This window comes from Schistocerca gregaria, chromosome 1 (assembly GCF_023897955.1).
Source record: "Schistocerca gregaria isolate iqSchGreg1 chromosome 1, iqSchGreg1.2, whole genome shotgun sequence".
NCBI lineage: Eukaryota > Metazoa > Arthropoda > Insecta > Orthoptera > Acrididae > Schistocerca > Schistocerca gregaria.
In genome coordinates, this window is record NC_064920.1 from 1,105,060,322 (window position 1) to 1,105,079,605 (window position 19,284).

Sequence of the window (19,284 nt, forward strand, 5' to 3'; positions counted from 1 at the left end):
GATAAAGGGAACACTGTAATTGTAATTAGCAAAGATGAGAACATTAAGAAAACTAAAGACTTTTATTTAATAATAATATTGTGAGAATTGAGAAAGATCTTAGTGGTGATGCACAGAAAAAATTTAATGATAGGTTAAAAGGATATAAAGACATTGTTACACCGTTTGAGAAGCTGACTTTGCGAAATATGAACCCATAGACACCTACTTTAAGGACCCAACTTAAGGTCCATAAAGAGGGGTGACCTGTGAGACCAATCGTGAATAATATAGGCGTCTCTTCTGTAAAATTGCGCGAAAATGTTTAAACATATTAAAAAACACTTTCGATTCCATAAACAATTATCCGTGAAGAATAGTAAACAATTAATTGAGCAAGTTAGAGACATCCCCACTACAGCTAGAATGAAGCTGTTGTCTCTGGATATTGTGAATTTATACACTAATATCCCAGTAAATGAAACTATTGATATTGTGTAAAATAGTTTAATGCTGAGTAACTTGACAGACAACAAAATTGAAGAGTTTATAGACCTTTTGTCTCTTATGCGCAAATCTAACTTTTTCCAGTTCAACGACGAAATTTATGTGCAAAAAGACAGCCTCAGTATGGGAAACACGATTTGTGGTTTTTTTAGCTGACGTGTTTATCAATCACCTTAAAACCAGATGATTTCATGAAAATGTTGAGTTGGCAAAAAAAAATTGTCTTTTACATTAGCTGCGTTGATGATACATTATTGCTTGTGAATGGCGATGAAATTGACATTAGTGAAATTATGTCCTCATTTAATGCTTTGCGTGCTAAAATAAAGTTCATATATGACCTTGAAACGAATGGCGATATTAGTTTTTTGGATCTGCACATAAGGAATGGTGGTGGAAGGCTTCATTTTGGCTTATTTCAAAAAAGGACATATACTGACTGTATCACAAACTATCATTCAGCACACCCTAATCAGTATGAAATGGCGTTTTTCAGATTTGCATTTAATCGTGTTTTCTGTACCCCACTTTCTGAAGAGGATCGTAAAACTGAGTAAGGTATTATTTTTTCCATAGGTAAATCTAATGATTATTCGCTACCCTTTGTTCAATAAAAGTAAAGACATGGGAGCAAATAAAGTAATTGTAGGGAAAAATGAAATATATTTCTTTACCATACAATGGGGCAGTTAAAGTTGCAGCTGTTTTTAGGAAGCGGAGGGATGAAGAGAGGAGGGGCATCAGTGGGTTCACGAAGAGGCAGGAGACACGTGGGGTGGGAGAGGAAGAGGGAAGACAGGGCAGGAGGGAGCGCAGAGACACTGGAAGGAGGCACAAGAAATGGAGGGGGAGTAGAATGGGGAAGCCGCTCAGGAGGAAGGAGGGGGAGGAAAGGGAGCCCAGAGGAGGAGGCAGGAAGAAGGGGTTAGAGTTGGTAGGAAGGGTAGATGTCAGGGCGAAGCTCATCATCCGGGAGGGGTAGACGGTGGAAGTTGTGTTGGGAAAGGAGATGGAGGGTGTGGAGATGGAGAGAGGGTGGGACACAACGGTAAAGGCGCGGCAACTGGTTGGGGGTTGAGAGGATGGGAGAAACCAGGGGGTGAGGGGGATCAAGGCGGCGGACAATATAGAGTGTGCGGATGTGTTCAAGGAAAATGTGGGGGAAGGGGATGAGGTCGTAGAGGATGCGTGTGGGCGACGTAAGGCGTATGCGGAAGGCGAGGCGGAGCGCATGGCGTTCGAGGATTTGGAGGGCTTGATAGAACCGGGGAGGGGCGGAAATCCAAGCGACACTGGCATAACAGAGGATGGGGCGGATCAAGGATTTGGATGCAGACCCCACGTCCGGCCAGACAGGAGTTTCAGGAGTCGGAGGCAGTTGTGACCTTTGTTTTGGATGGTAAGGAGATGGGTAGTCCAGGCGAGGTGGGGGTCGAGTGTGAGGCCAAGGTATTTGAGGGTAGGAGTGAGGTGGATAGGACAGCCATAAATGGTCAGGTAGAAATCATGTAGGCGCAAGGAGCAGGTGGTGTGGCCTATGATGATCGCCTGGGTTTTGGAGGGATTAACACAGAGGAACCACTGGTTGCACCAAGCGGTGAATTGGTCAAGGTGTGTTTGGAGGGTATATTGGGACCATTGAAGGGTAGGATAAAGGGCTAGAAAGGCGGAGACATTTGGTGTAGATTATCTCTCATGATATACAGACACACTGTAAGAGCCCCTACGAGTTCTCAATTCAACCTATTGAGCCAGTGTTAATTTTCCCATTTACAAAGTGTGCTAGCACTTTATTTTTGCATTTGGCCTTGTTTCGTTAATACGTCTGTTTCATTTGTGTCCGTAATTTTCTTATTGCAACTTAGTTTACATTGCATGTGCATTCAGCAATGTGGCGCCATCTGCAGCAAAAAAGTCCGATCTTCCTGAATGTCATTAACTGTACGCTAGATGGATGCCAACACCGTTTTACTTTATTGGCATTGTAATTAACTTTTGCTCTTGGATAAAGGAAAAAAAAGATGATAATTTAAAAAATTTAAAATTTTTTCGATGGTCTGCTTCTCATCTATGTTTGTTCTTTTTCCTAATTTGTACAATCACTTTTTGGCGTATATAACTGTACTATGTGGTTGACAAAATCTTTGCCAATATATCCATTTCAGGTAAATATTTCAGTATTATATCATTATATTTTACCTCGCTTGGTATGTCATACCTCTTTCCTCTCTCTCTCTCTCTCTCTCTCTCTCTCTCTCTCTCTCTCTCTCTCTCTCTCTCTCCCCCCCTCCCTCTCCTTTTTATTTTAGCTGAATCTTTTCGCACGGAGGGTTTGCTTTGCAGCGCTCCCTTATGGTTTCTTGTTGTCGTAGTCAATTCTCGATGTATCACTTTGTGTTTGACCTCTGCTTAAGACAGTATTACTACTCAGGGCACATATTGGTTGAAAGCTAAATTTGTTTGTTCATTTTAAATGGTTTAATGCGTCTATATACTTTTAATTGGTTTACGTTGCTTTATGTACGTTCATTAATTTGGTCACTGTTATTAATTATTTTTATTTTTATATTTGTAGCACCGATGATGGCTGTTAATCAGTTGAAATCGACTTGCGAAAGTGAATAAATAAAACATGATTGTGCGACTGGTTGCTGCATATTTGGCAATTTAATGATCTGTGTTATGTTTAACTTGTGTGAATAGCTGAAGGAAAATCTGCAGGAACTTCTTGTTGGGCAGGTCAGTTGTTGATTGAGAATACGTTGAGGTGAAGCGTGGGTGCGACTGCGAATTTCCCGTTCTTCTTTTCAAGAAGTGGACGGTCTTAAAGAAACGACAATGAACTAGATTTCTCAGCATTTGTGGCTGGTCTCCCTCGACACTGTTGTTGGAGGTCAACAAGATCCAGTGTGACTTGTCTTAGTTCTACAGCACGTACAGTGCTCCAAAGCAACAAACGTGCTATTTTAACAATGGTGACTGTTATATTGCTGGCTGATCTTATCGTTGTGACTAAAGTTAACGGCCTTCTCAGCCGGAAGTCAATAATTACTGACAAAACGGCACATTGGCCCATGCGCTGTCTCACTTGTGCTCGTCACCCAAGCTGGCTTTCGCCACGAACTTGCTCTGTACTTACGTGGCAGGAGCCGTAGTTTAGGTCCTCGAAACGAGCAGCGCAGATCTGTGTAGGGTATACAGGGTAGCCACGCTCATTCCACACTGCCTCGCACTCCTCTTGGTTTATTACTTGTATGTCCACTTTGCGCACGCCATCTAGACTCGGTCCCTGGTACTGTGAAAGTCAACAGCCTTTTCTTATACTAGTGCTACGCCAATATGTTCTACTTTTCAGAACATAGGAATTAAAACAAGGTTCAAAAATGGCTCTCAGTTCTATGGGAGTTAACTTCTGAGGTAATAAGTCCCGTAGAACTTAGAACTACTTAAAGGTAACTAACCTAAGGAATTAAAATACAAGGTGAAAGGATATCAATGATACGATTCGCTAATGACATTGCTATCTTGAGTGAAAGGGAAGAAGAATTAAATGATCTGCTGAACGGAATGAACAGTCTAATGAGTACACAGTATGGTTTGAGAGTAAATCGGAGAAAGACGAAGGTAATGAGAAGCAGCAGAAATGAGAACAGCGAGAAACTTAACATCAGGATTGATGGTTACGAAGTCAATGAAGTTAAGGAATTCTGCTACCTAGGCAGTAAAATAACCAATGACGTACAGAGCAAGGAGGACATCAAAAGCAGACTCGCTATGGCAAAAAAGGCATTTCTGGCCAAGAGAAGTCTACTAATATCAAATACCGGCCTTAATTTGAGGAAGAAATTTCTGAGGATGTACGTCTGGAGTACAGCATTGTCTGGTAGTGAAACATGGACTGTGGGAAAATCAGAACAGAAGAGAATCGAAGCATTTGAGATGTGGTGCTACAGACGAATGTTGAAAATTAGGTGGACTGATAAGGTAAGGAATGAGGAGATTCTACGCAGAATTGGAGAGGAAAGGAATATGTGGAAAACACTGATAAGGAGAAGGGACAGGATGATAGGACATCTGCTAAGACATGAGGGAATGACTTCCATGGTACTAGAGGGAGCTGTAGAGGGCAAAAACTTCAGAGGAAGACAGAGATTGGAATACGTCAAGCAAATAATTGAGGACGTAGGTTGCAAGTTCTACTCTGAGATGAATAGGTTTGCACAGGAAAGGAATTCGTGGCGGGCCGCATCAAACCAGTCAGTAGACTGATGACCAAAAGAAAAAAAAACCTAAGGATATCACACACATTCATGCCCGACGCAGGATTCAAACCTGCGACCGTAGCGGTCGCGCGGTTCCAGACTGTAGCGCCTAGAACCGCTCGGCCACTCTGGCCGGCTTAAAGCACGGAAATAAATAAAGATAAAAAACGCCGCACACAGAAGAATTATACGAATGAGACGGAAATCTATAGAGGTAATGTACATGTACACACAAACAAATGATTATAATTTTTAAAGATGGACGATTTTTTCAAAGGAAAGAGCTGTTCAAACGGAGCAAGTCAATAACGCATTGGTTGTCCTACCGCCCTTATGCGAGCAGTTATTCGGCTTGGCATTGATTGATAGTGTTCTTGGATGTCCCCCTAAGGGATGTTGTGTCAAATTTTGTCTAACTGGCGCGTTAGATGGTCAATGTCCAAAATCTGGAGCTGATTGGAGAGCCCTGTCCCTTATGCTCCAAACATTCTCGATTGGGGAGAGAACTGTCGTACTTGCTGGTGGGATTTAACAAGAACCAAGACAAGCAATAGAAACTCTCGAATTGTCGGTTGGGTATTATATTGCTGAAATGTAAGACGGGGATAACTGCCCATGAAGAGCAACAAAATAGGGCGTAGAATGTCGTTGACGTACCGCTATGGTGCAATGGTGCCGCGATTGACAACAAAAGTGTCCTGATATGAAAAGAAATGGCGCACTAGACCATCACTCCTGGTTGTCGGCCGATATGGAGGGCGACTGTCAGGTTAGTATTCCAGGTTGATGGCCGATATGGAGCGCGACTGTCAGGTTAATATTCCATCGCAGACACATCTTCGACCTGGAATCTCATTGACTGGAGTAGGTTAGTATTCCAGGTTGTTGGCCGATATGGAGCGCGACTGTCAGGTTAATATTCCATCGCAGACACATCTTAGACCTGGAATCTCATTGGCTGGAGTACAATTATCTTCAGTGATGCGTTCCACTTCGATCTGAGTCTCAGTGACCAGTGAAGGCGTGTGTGGAGACGCCCTAGAGAGCGGTGGGATACCAACATGACTGTAGCCCGCCATATGTCCCAACGACCAGGAATGATGGTCTGGGATGCCATTTATTTCAATAGCAGGACACTTTTGTTGTCATTCCTTGCACCCTTACAACACGGCGGTACGTGGTGGTATTCTGCGCCCCGTTTTGTTGCCCTTTAGCGCAAGCCATCCTTGGCTCACATTTCAGCAAGACAATGCCCGAGAGTTTCTACTGCTTGTCTTGCTGCTTGCCAAACCCTGCCTTGACCAGGAAAGTCGTCGGATCACTCAGCAATTGAAAACGTTTTGAGCATTATGGGCAGCGTCCTTCAATCAGGTCGGGATTCTGACGATGTAAAGCACCAACTCGACAGAATTTAAAACGGTGTCCAGATTCTATCAATCAGTGCCTTGTGGGAGGTGGACCAACGCGTTATTGACTTGCTCCTTTTTGAAGCACTTTTTCTTAAAAACATCATCAATTGTTTTCTGAAATAATAATAGTTTTTTGTGTGTACGAGTACATCACATCTATCGATTTCCGTCCTATTCGGATAAACCCTTCGTCTTGCGTCGTTTTTTATATCTTACGGTGCACGATGTGAGTCACCTATAGTGAGACATCTATGAGAAGGACTCTAAATTTTAACACAATATAAAAATAATGGAGCACATAATTAGCTATAGTTGTCATTTAAAGTCTAAAGTTGCAACGTTGTATCGACAATTATTGTCTGAAGACACGTACCACTGCTCTCCATTCTCCATAGCGATAGAAAACAGCGTTGAGGTTACTATCACCAAAGAAATCACGTAAAAAATCTGAAATCGACATATGGAATACTTGTGCACAGTGTCTCTAAGCGTGCCAAATACCTGATCCTAATTTTAATTAGGATATTTCTGAAACAGAAGGTAATTCTCCCTTATGGAAATGATTTCAAACATATCACGTCAAATCTATTGAACCCACTGAAACAGTGTTTATTTTCGTTGAGTATCAAAATACCTATTGGCTGTGGTGGTCCAGACTCCAACCGTGGAGGTCACTGTTTCAGTCCCAGATAGGGGCGGGGATTTTTCGTCGTTCCAGTTCGTCCACGACAGCCTTATGCCCACCTGCTATCAAGTGAGGTACGTGGATGTTTGCCAGGAGTTAAAGAAGGCTCGTCGCCTCCACCCATCCCCTGCTAATGTTCAGTGAAGAAAGGCTGTATCTACCTGTAGCAATGCTAATAGCTTAGTCACGAATTTGTGGCTCTGACTTCATGCCTTACCAAAATACTTCCCTCGACGACACATCATTTCGAAATTTCCTGTCGCCTACCGTTTACTACTTACAGGTATATATTTCGTAAAACAGATGTTTTTCTTCCAATTTTGTCAGTCTTGAACTCTTCCACATATGAAGTTTAAAGTAAATGTATCCTATAAAAACGAAATACAAATTACGATTTCATGCGTAGTATTAATCTCTATGACAACTGTAAGGACGTCAAAAGTCTATTTTTAAATTTAATTAGTACTGGGGTTATGTTTTTTCTTGAAAGATGTGAATTTTCTCATGAGGAAAGTTGCACATTGAGAGTTGGGAGGCACAACTCTTTGCGCAGCCAAAGTGGCAACCATAGACTTATTAAAAATAACTAGACCGCTCACTGGTGCTGAAGTTTTCCCTTATTGAAGCCGCCATATGTAGGGCAACGCTGTCTTCTAGCTTAGTAAATGAACCCAATTACGCGACAAAACGTTGTATACACACTGAGTTAACGGATGCAAATAACGTTCATAAGGAGTCGGTGTCCCTGGTGTCAGAAAAAAGTGTGAAAATGAAGTGGTTAGTTCAAGTTGTTTATTCAAGCCCAAGGTAGTTAAATGAAAAGTGCAATAGAATTGTGGAAAGTAAGGTATATAAAATTATAGCATACAAAAATGAATTAAAGAGTGCAAAATAATTTGCAAAAAGGTGCAGATTATGTGCGAGGGTATATTAAACAAGCACCAAAGTGAATGATAAACAAATCTCATTATCTGCTACTTCATAAGCTTCATGCAACTTACTTGTATCGAAAACTTGACGCAGTTTCGCTCATACTGTAAGAAACGAACCCTACATTCTTGAGTATATGTTTATAACATCCTTTCTTTTGATGGATACCAAATACAGATAACTGGAAAACTACTGTCACTCAAGATAGACATGATTTTTCCTTCCTTTGTCTCTCATATCCTTCAAAGCATAGGCCAGTATTCATATTTGTCCCTGCAAATGACGGTCTTCATTTCGTCAATAGAGTCGTCACAGCACCGCTACGGCGTGGTATTGGTTTGGTGGCATCACGATGGGAACCAACGATGGCACCAGATCTCTCACTGGTGCAAAGTTGGCGGCAGCGGTTCCTCCCGCTCGCCGCCAAACACCAACTAATTTGAGTAGGACTATAAAGCAACTGATAACAAGGGAACTGTAGTAGCACTGGTAAGATCACCAGTAATTTGAAATACTTAACCTACACTCTGATGGAATCGTTTCTAGCTTAATTCTGGCCAACCGGTTTTACATTACAGAATGAATTTTCGCTCTGCAAGGGAGTGTACACTGATATGAATCTTACTGGCGGATTAAAACTGTTTTAAAAGTTCACTCCACTGCAAAGGGAAAGTTTCATTCTGGAAACGTCTCCCAGATTGTGGCTAAACCATGTCTCCTCAGTATATCCTTTCTTCCAGTAGTGCTAGTCTTGCAAGTTTCGCAGAAGCACGGTAATTTTTTACACATAGGAGACGAGATTCTGGTTGAAGCAAAGGTGTTGAGATGCGTCGTGAGTCCTGATTGGGTAGCATAGTCGGTTGAGCACTTGACCGCGAAAGGCAAACGTCGCGAGTTCAAGTCTCGGTGCGGCATACAGTTTTAACCGTCAGTAACTTTCGGTTTTACAGTATGTAGGTTTTCTGATCTTCCACAAGCTCCTGTCAGGAGATTGCAAGTAATTTCTTCTTCATTCTTCATGATGTGTACCAAAAATGCTCTCCACAACCCAGTCTTAATGGTGTCCTCAGTAACAATCGTAGGCCATAGGAATGTTCGTTGCTGTGTATATTTTCACTACCTTCTTCCTGCGACACAAGTGTCAAAACAAAGAGCCACCATGTGTTACGGCCATCAGCGTGATGTTACAAGAAGCGTGAATAACGCTGATGTAGCCATGGAAGGGAAACGCCAGGTGTACCTATCGTTATTGTAGAATCAACAATAGTACTTGCTCCTGATGTGTTCAATTTCCTGCAGTGTACGATTACTTGCCCACGATTTTAGTTCTACACTCCTGGAAATTGAAATAACAACACCGTGAATTCATTGTCCCAGGAAGGGGAAACTTTATTGACACATTCCTGGGGTCAGATACATCACATGATCACACTGACAGAACCACAGGCACAGAGACACAGGCAACAGAGCATGCACAATGCCGGCACTAGTACAGTGTATATCCACCTTTCGCAGCAATGCAGGCTGCTATTCTCCCATGGAGACGATCGTAGAGATGCTGGATGTAGTCCTGTGGAACGGCTTGCCATGCCATTTCCACCTGGCGCCTCAGTTGGACCAGCGTTCGTGCTGGACGTGCAGACCGCGTGAGACGACGCTTCATCCAGTCCCAAACATGCTCAATGGGGGACAGATCCGGAGATCTTGCTGGCCAGGGTAGTTGACTTACACCTTCTAGAGCACGTTGGGTGGCACGGGGTACATGCGGACTTGCATTGTCCTGTTGGAACAGCAAGTTCCCTTGCCGGTCTAGGAATGGTTCGATGACGGTTTGGATGTACCGTGCGCTATTCAGTGTCCCCTCGACGATCACCAGAGGTGTACGGCCAGTGTAGGAGATCGCTCCCCACACCATGATGCCAGGTGTTGGCCCTGTGTGCCTTGGTCGTATGCAGTCCTGATTGTGGCGCTCACCTGCACGGCGCCAAACACGCATACGACCATCATTGGCACCAAGGCAGAAGCGACTCTCATCCCTGAAGACGACACGTCTCCATTCGTCCCTCCATTCACGCCTGTCGCGACACCACTGGAGGCGGGCTGCACTATGTTGGGGCGTGAGCGGAAGACGGCCTAACGGTGTGCGGGACCGTAGCCCAGCTTCATGGAGACGGTTGCGAATGGTCCTCGCCGATACCCCAGAAGCAACAGTGTCCCTAATTTGCTGGGAAGTGGCGGTGCGGTCCCCTACGGCACTGCGTAGGAGCCTACGGTCTTGGCGTGCATCCGTGCGTCGCTGCGGTCCGGTCCCAGGTCGACGGGACGTCCACCCGGCCTCCCGCATGCCCACTATACGCTTCCGCTCAAAGTCCGTCAACTGCACATACGGTTCACGTCCACGCTGTCGCGGCATGCTACGAGTGTTAAAGACTGCGATGGAGCTCCGTATGCCACGGCAAACTGGCTGACACTGACGGCGGCGGTGCACAAATGCTGCGCAGCTAGCGCCATTCGACGGCCAACACCGCGATTCCTGGTGTGTCCGCTGTGCCGTGCGTGTGATCATTGCTTGTACAGCCCTCTCGCAGTGTCCGGAGCAAGTATGGTGGGTCTGACACACCGGTGTCAATGTGTTCTTTTTTCCATTTCCAGGAGTGTATATCAGTTGCTTCCGAGCTGCCACCAGCTCTATTTTTCACGGCATATAAGCTTCCAGTTTTGAAGATCTCAAACGAGTTATGGGTGTCTGACACCTTATGGTTACGAGTACCTAAGAACGTCAATTGTTTACTGAAGATAGATGCCATGACAGCAACATCTGAACAGCTACCGCTTGTCTCTTTTTCTGTGACGCTGGTTCCCAATCATTGGACCATCATGATCTGGCCATTACGAAAATCGTTTAAATCTACAGCCTTTCCAGGTTTCTGCACATGGAATCGATAAAATCGTTTTTCTATAGTATCCCAAGCATTGTTTACATACTTAGTACACACATGGCATCCATGTAGACGTATTCGCATGATAAAGGGACGCTCATAACAATCTCTTAACGAAAGTTAATATTTATATTTTTTTTAAAGTGAAGCTTTTTTTTCTTTTTTGTGTCACCAGTCTTCTGACTGGTTTGATAAGGCCCGCCACGAATTCCTCTGCTGTGCCAACCTCTTCATCTCAGAGTAGCACTTGCAAACTACGTCCTCAATTATTTGCTGGATGTATTCCAATCTCCGTCTTCATCTACAGTTTTTATTCTCTACAGCTTCCTCTAGTACCATGGAAGTTATTCCCTCATGTCTTAACAGATATCCTCTCATTCTGTCCCTTCTCCTTGTCAGTGTTTTCCAAATATCCCTTTCCTCTCCGATTCAGGACAGAACCTCCTCATTCCTTACCTTCACCTAGTTTTCAAAATTCGTCTGTAGCACCACATCTCAAATGCTTCGATTCTCTTCTGTTGCGGTTTTCACACAGCCCATATTTCACTACCATACAATGCTGTATTCTAGAGGTACATTCTCAGAAATTTCTTCCTCAAATTAAAGACGACATTTGATATTAGTAGACTTCTTTTGGCCAGAAATGCCCTTTTTGCCATTGCCAATCTGCTTTTGGTGTCCTCCTTGCTCCGTCCGTCACTCGTTATTTTAATTCCATTCCGGAACCTTTCTTTTATTTCTGTCATTCCTTCCTCGATGTATAGATTGAACAGTAGGGGCGAAAGACTACATCCTTGTCTTACATCCTTTTCAATACCAGCACTTCGCACTTGGTCGTCCACTCTTATTACTAGCTCTTGGCTGTTGCACATATTGTATATGATCCGTCTCTCCCTATAACTTACCCCTAATTTTTTCAGAATTTTGAACATCTCGCACCATTTTACATTGTCGAACGCTTCTTCCAGATCGACAGATCCAATGAACGTGTCTTGATTTATCGTTAGTCTTGCTTCCAATATTAAACGCAACGCTAGAATTGCGTGTCTCGTGCCTCTACCTTTCCTAAAGCCAAACTGATCGTCACCTAGCGCATCCTCAATTCTCTTTTCCATTCTTCTGTATATTATTCTTGTCAGCAACTTGGACTGTGCGATAATTCTCGCAGTTGTCAGCCCTTGCCGTATTCGGAATTGTGTGGATGATGTTTTTCCGAAAGTCAGATGGTATATGGCCAGACTCATGCATTCTGCACACCAACGTGAATAGCCGTTTTGTTGCCACTTCCCCCAACGATTTTAGAAATTCTGGTGAAATGTTATCTGTAGCTTCTGCCTTATTTGATCTTGAGTTTTCCAAAGCTCTTTTAAATTCTGATTCTAATACCGGGCCCCCATGTCTTCTAAATCGACTCCTGTTTCTTCTTCTATCTCATCAGACAAATCTTCCCCCTCATAGAGGCTTTCAATGTATTCTTTCCACCTATCCGCTCTCTCGTCTGTATTTAACAGTGGAATTCCCGTTGCACTCTTAATATTACCACCCTTGCTTTTAATGTCACCGAAGATTGTTTTTACTTTCCTGTATGCTAAGTCAGTCCTACCGACAAACATTTCTTTATCGATTTTTCATGCAGCAATTTCGTCTTAGCTTCCCTGCACTTCCTATTTATTTAATTCCTCGGCGAGTTGTATTTCTGTATTCCTCGACTCCTCCGGAACATTTCTGTACTTCCTCCTTTCATCGAGAAATTGAAGTATTTCTTCTGTTGCCCATGGATTCTTCGCAGTTACCTTCTTTGTACCTATGTTTTCCTTCCCAACTTCTGTTATTGCCCTTTTTAGGGGTGTCCATTCCTCTTCAACTGTACTGCCTACTGAGCTATTCCTTATTGATGCATCTACAGCCTTAGAGAACTTCAAGCGTATCTCGTCATTCCTTAATACTTCCGTATCCCACTTCTTTACGTGTTGATTCTTCCTGACTAATGTCTTAAACTTCAGCCTACTCTTCATCACTTCCATGTTGTGATCTGAGTCTATACCTGCTCCTGGATACGCCTTACAATCTAGTATCTGATTTCGGAATCTCTGTCTGACCATGATGTAATCTAACTGAAATCTTACCGTATCACAATCCAAGTATACCTCCTTCTCTTGTGATTTCTGAACAGAGTATTCGCTATTACTAGCTCAATTTTATTAAAGAACTCAATTAATCTTTCTCCTCTCTCATTCCTTGCCCCAAGCTCACATTGTCCTGTAACCTTTTCTTCTACTCCTTCCCCTACGACCGCATTCCAGTCTCCCATGACTGTCAGATTTTCATCTCCCTTTACATACTGTATTACCCTTTCAATATCCTCGTACACTTTCTCTATCTTTTTATTTTCAGCTTGCGACGTCGGCATGTATACCTGATCTATAGTTGTCGGTGTTGGTTTGCTGTCGATTCTGATAAGAATAACCCTGTCACTGAACTGTTCACAGAAACGCACTCTTTGCTGTATCTTCCTGTTCTTAACGAAGCCTACTCCCGTTATACGATTTTCTGCTGCTGTTGATATTACCCTACACTCATCTGACCAGAAATCCTTGTGTTCTTTCCACTTCACTTCACTTACTCCTGCTATATCTAGATTGAGCCATTGCATTTCCTTTTTCAGATCTTCTGGTTTCCCTACAACGTTCAAACTTCTGACATTCCATACTCCGACTCGTAGACTGTTATTATTTCGTTGATTATTCTATCTTTTTCTCATGTTAACCTCCTCCTTGGCAGTTCCCTCCCAGAGATCCGAATGGGGGACGGTTCGGGAATCTTTTGCTAAAGGAGAGATTATCATGACACTTCTTCAATTACAGGCCTCATGTCATGTGGATACACGTTTCGTGTTTTTAATGCAGTGGTTTCCATTGCCTTCTGCATCCTCATGTCGTTGATCATTGCTGATTCTTCCGCTTTTAGGGGCAGTTTCCCCACCCCTAGGACAAGAGAGTGCCCTGAACCTCCATCCGCTCCTCCGCCCTGTTTGACAAGGCCGTTGGCAGAATGAGGCTGATTTCTTATGCCGGAAGTCTTCGTGCGCCAATGTTATTGAAGCCTTATGGCAGATTAAAACTGTCTCTTGGAGTGTGAACGTTATTTGAAATAGCGCACAGCTCGCCAAACAAGCACGCAGCGAGATAAATGAGCATCATATAGGTATAATAACATGTAGAATGACGACTGAAACATAGTTTTTTCTAATAAAAATATCAAATGGATATTTAAGACCAAAAAACAGCAATAGTAAAAGGAATAAGTTTTCCCTACGTCAATAATAAGGGAAAAAGACAACAGCATCAAAAATCTGGAAGTAAAACGCTAACTAATGCGATATAATGTAGCGGTTTCGGGTCTGAAGTGGACAAAAAAAAATAAAAACATAAAAAAAAGGAATACGTTTCGTTGTTTGTAGAGGACAAGATGTAAAATGCATGATAGATATAAAACTGCCAACAAACGTAACTGATGGTGTCGTGTAGTTATTTGAGCAACTGTATAACATTCTTATTTTCCAAATTAGCGTCCTAGGCCTAGTTTTCAGCGTAGCATAAGCGTACAACAATTATTGTCTTAACAGTTGATATGTGCCTTCAGCTGTGTTTGAAGTAGCGCAAAATTCGACGGGTAGTTATTTGCCCTTTATGTAAATAACTTTAAGCCGAAATTCGTATAATCCCTACTAGCTAAAGTGGAAAAATTCTCAGAAAGAAAAAGTAAATGAAAGACTCTAAAGAAACCAGAGAAAGCGCTGAAACGTGTGTGGGAAAGGGAAAAAAAATTGTCAAATCGTTGTAGAAATAACACAACTGGTCAGAATGACGCCAATTGCAACGGAATATAATCGGAGAAGGGGGAAAACGTATGGCTGAAGAAAAATAAATAGTTACAAAATGTAGCAATAGCTGGCGCTGTAAGCATCATAATTTAATCGTTCTCGACCACAAATGACAAATAAATCAGACAACAATGCCTAAGGTGTACGTTTGACGTTAAACAAACTGTACTACTTAGTGTGCATGGGTGTACAAGTGTGATACCGTTAATACCACCACGGTAAGGTCATATCACACCGGATGGGAAAAGTCAGTTTTTAATTGCCCTGAGACCAAAAACCGCATTGGTTTTTAATTGTCCTGAGGCCAAAAACCCATAAAAAGCATCAGTCAAAATCAAAACGGATTATTAATTTCCGTGTGACTGACGCAAAACATGTTCAATATGCTGCCCACCGTTTCCTGCAACAAGTTGAAATCGAGAAACAGCATGTTCCACAACTGATCGAAGTGTTTCCGGGTCACGTTCAGAATATGTTACGCAATGCATTCCTTCAGAGCAGCTAGGTTTGCAATCGGAACACTGAATACATCTTTCAGATAGCCCCACAGCCATAAGTCACACGGATTAAGATAAGATGATCGGGACGGTCGGGCTGTAGGGAAATGGCGGATGATAATTCTAGCATTTCCGAAATGGCGCTTAAGCAGCAGCTTAACTGGATTTGCAATGTGCGGAGTTGCGCCATCTTGCATAAAAATGATCCAATCCACACATTCACGCTGCTGGAGAGGTGGAATGACGTGGTTGCGCAAAAGACACTCATAGCGCTTACCAGTGACGTTACAGGTAACAGGATCGGAAGCACCTGTCTCTTCGAAAAAACATGGCTCAATGATAAATGATCCCGTAAACACGCAACACACCGTGCCCTTTTCAGGTTGAAGTGGTAACGGTTGATTTGCCTGTGGATTTTCCGTTGCCCATATCCGACAATTCTGTGTTTTGACATATCCTGTCGGATGGAAGTGGCCTTCGACTGTCCACAATAAATATATATATATATATATATATATATATATATATATATATATATATATATATATATATATATATATACCGTACTGTATCGTGAATAGCAGGGGAAAGGAACAACTGTCTACATTCCTTCATGAATCCCTATGCGAGATATACGATCGTGGCAGCATGTTCGTACGGTCTTCATAGAATACTGGTTGTTTAAATGTACTTAACAGATTTGCGAGAACTACGTAGTTTTTCTTCCAAAATATTCCCATTTAACTTCTCGAGCATCGCAGTTACACATTCATGTCATCTATACTGAGCTGTTACGATTCTAGCGTCTCCGAGGTCACTCCATGTCCAAGCAATGAAGCACTAGTCTCTAGATTGGGTCGCACTGACGTCTTTCACGTTTTTTCCTTCATAGATGCACTGCTCTCTCCCAGAATCCTTTCTATAAGTCTCCCAAACGCCTTTCCTGTTACTGGTTTCTCGTGATCGTCCCATTTTATATTGCTTGTCAGTATTAGCCATAAACGTTTAAATGATGTGACGAACTCCAGACATTTATCACTCATCTTGTAATCGAACACCGTTGGGCTCCTTATGAGCATTACCTTTCATTTATCTGCGTTTATTGAGAGCTATGATTCATTACATCAAGTGGTCATTCTGTTCCCGTCTCTCTGCATTTTTCTACTACTGTCCAACGATATTTTACTGTAGACAACAGCATAGTGATTTAAACATCTGGTGCCACTGCTGACCCTGTGTAATTAGTCATTTCGGAATACATCACACTCATTTTCGTTGAAATTTCAGCATCCTGTGTACTGTGCTGGGTTCTACTAGTCGAGGATTTCTCGTACCAAAATCCTATCTACAAAGATCTCGCAGTGATCTTTTCTTGCTTATTAGCAGGGAATGTGGTGCTAAGTCAAACAACTTTCGTAAATGTAGGAAGGCAGTCACTACCTGTTCACCTGCATCTACTGTTTGCTGGACGACTACAACTATCTGAACTGGACAGGACACCCTCAAAGTGGGGATCTAAACATTGGAAGTATTGGCTTTTATAAGAAGCTGACTGCAGAAATTAGAAATCAGGCGGACAGTTCTTACCCAGAGGTCTCCCCAGCCGATGACGGTGACGTTGGCGCCATCTGGAACCTGCTCCCCCTGTTCTGGCAGCTGTATTGGAGCCACTGTGACGCCATCAATTGAAATAGGTGGCGAAACCTGCAGCGGCATGAACAAAATTTGTTGTTAAAAAAGATTTTTTCTGTAAACAAGCATAGCCAATGGTACTTAGCCGAAATGAAACAGACGATGCTGAGGGAATTAGGAAACGAGATTCTAAAAGTAGTAGACGAATTTTGCTATGTTGGCAAAGAAATAACTGATAATGGCTGAAGTGGAGACGATGTAAAACGCAAAGTGGCGATGGCAAGCAAAACGTCCCCGATTTAACATTAATTTATGAGTTAGGAAGACTTTTCTGAAAATACTTGTCTCCAGTGTTGCCGTGTGGAAGTGAAACTTGGACGATAAACAGTATGTCCTATAAGATTATACACGTAGATATTATTATTTAATCTTTTTTCTCTTTCATTCCCTGTTTGCTTTAATGGCTATGCCTTTATGTGATTCGACAAACCTATGATGCCATCTGCTGGTCGTTCGCGTGACTATTTGTAATAGGTGTTTAATGTTCAATTTTCTGCAAATTATCAGTATTAAGATTTATTGTTTACATATACGGAATTACTTGTTATGGACATATTATAACAACGCAGGGCAAGCATTTACATTGAAATTCTTTGTAAACAACACTTATTTTTCGAGTGGTCAATAGGACAGTGTAGCAATTTTGGAAGAAGTGTTTATTACGTCAAGGGGGCAGCGCGGCACTAATTTGGCTGGCGAAAAAGGTGCTGAACATTTTGGAAAGCGAGCAGTCTTAAGATGATACTGTTTGTGGAGAATAGGTCCGTACCATTAATCGACGAGATGCAGCGCGATTATCCAAGTGTAGGTTTGCTTATTGATGAAACTGGAGACGCTGGCAACATCTTTCTACGAGCCTGCATCTACAGTAACACGCTGAAAAACTGCAACATTTCAATAGGGCCCTTAAAGATTTGTAAATTGACCAATCAGTAACTTCACACAAGTTATAACTGATAACACAGCACTCTAATACACTTTAAATGTGTTTTTGTTCCTGTGGAATATTATTTTCGGACTCAAAATCTATTCCTCCGTCCTGAATTACGATATAGCCATGAGTCATGAGCCATTGTTGTTTCTGATCTTAAAAATCTGAAGTGCTAATCAAAGATACGTTCCCATAATTATTGACTTAAAATTGTAGGCTGAAGAATGTTGGATTCAATTTGGAAAATTATATATGGAATTAATACAAACATCAAAAAAAGTTTTGCATCACTTCGGTTCATAGAGTTCCGGAACCTGTACAGAAAATTGGAATAGAGATCAACATAAAAGTCATTTCCACCCTTTTTACTGCTCATGAAAACCAAACAATGCATATTGTACCACCACACAACGAGACCTTCAGACATGGTGGTCCAGATTGCTGTACACACCGGTACGTCTAAAACCCAGTAGCACGTCCTCTTGCACTGATGCATGCCTGCATTCGTCGTGGTATACTGTGCACAAGTTCATCAAGGCAATGTTGATCCAGATTATCCCACTCCTCGACGGCGATTCGGCGTAGATCGCTCAGAGTGGTTGGTGGGTCACGTGGTCCATAAACAGCGGTTTTAAATCCACTACAGGCTTGTTCGATAGGGTTCATGTCTGGAGAACATGCTGGCCACTCTAGTCAAGCGATTTTGTTATCCTGAAGAAAGCCATTCACAAGATGTGCACGACAGGGCGGAAATTGTCATCCATGAAGACGAATGCCTCGTCAATATGCTGCCGATATAGTTGCACTATTGGTCGGAGGATGGCGTTCACGTATCATACAGCCGTTACGGAGCTTTCCATGACCACCAGCGGTGTACGTCGGCCCCACATAATGCCACCCCAATACAGCAGGGAACCTCCACCTCGCTGTACTCGCTGACAGTGTTCTAAGGCGTTCAGTCTGACCGGGTTGCCTCCAAACACGTCTCCGATGATTGTCTGGTTGAAGGAATATGCCACCCTCACCGGCGAAGAGAATGTAACGCCAATTCTGAGCGGTCCATTCGACGTGTTGTTGGGCCCATCCGTACCGCGCGGCATGGTGTCGTGGTTGCAAAGATGGACCACAACAACAACAACAATTAGTTTTGAAGGTTTATTTATTAAAAACATATCGTATTATAGGGAAATATGTCGAAAATCATAACATTTGCTAGTTAATTGCAGATACCTACTGTGAGGTTTTCGCAGTGTTGATAATGACGGTGTAGTGCGCGTAGCCTTCTTCATTACATACAGAAAATTCATTTTAATTAGCGATTATTGTATGGGTACACATTACGTGTTCAAAGGTGTAAAAAGTAGCATATACAGCGATGTGCTGGCTTTAACAGCAATATCAGGATCTGTTCCAAAGTTGCGATTCTACGGGAATCGAAGTGTGCAGGAACTGATACCTCCGGTGGCTACCGATTCAGATCCGTGCGCATAAATGACTGCTTGTACGACTTTAATAACTTAATAAGTAAAATCATCTTGAGGTCGAACGGAGTAACCTTAGACGAATAATC

The 19,284-nt window shown here is 42.6% G+C and overlaps 1 protein-coding gene across 1 annotated transcript in view; it reads right to left on the bottom strand.

Moving 5' to 3' along the window:
- The window catches only part of LOC126291597 (trypsin alpha-4-like), an 82,519-nt gene that overhangs the window by 10,328 nt on the left and 52,907 nt on the right, over positions 1-19,284 (bottom strand). Inside the window, exons 7-8 of the mRNA XM_049985172.1 lie at positions 16,679-16,795; positions 3,626-3,781 (exon numbers count right to left, since the gene is read on the bottom strand). Coding sequence (XP_049841129.1) covers positions 3,626-3,781; positions 16,679-16,795 — 273 coding nt within the window. The remainder of the gene's footprint in view (positions 1-3,625; positions 3,782-16,678; positions 16,796-19,284) is intronic.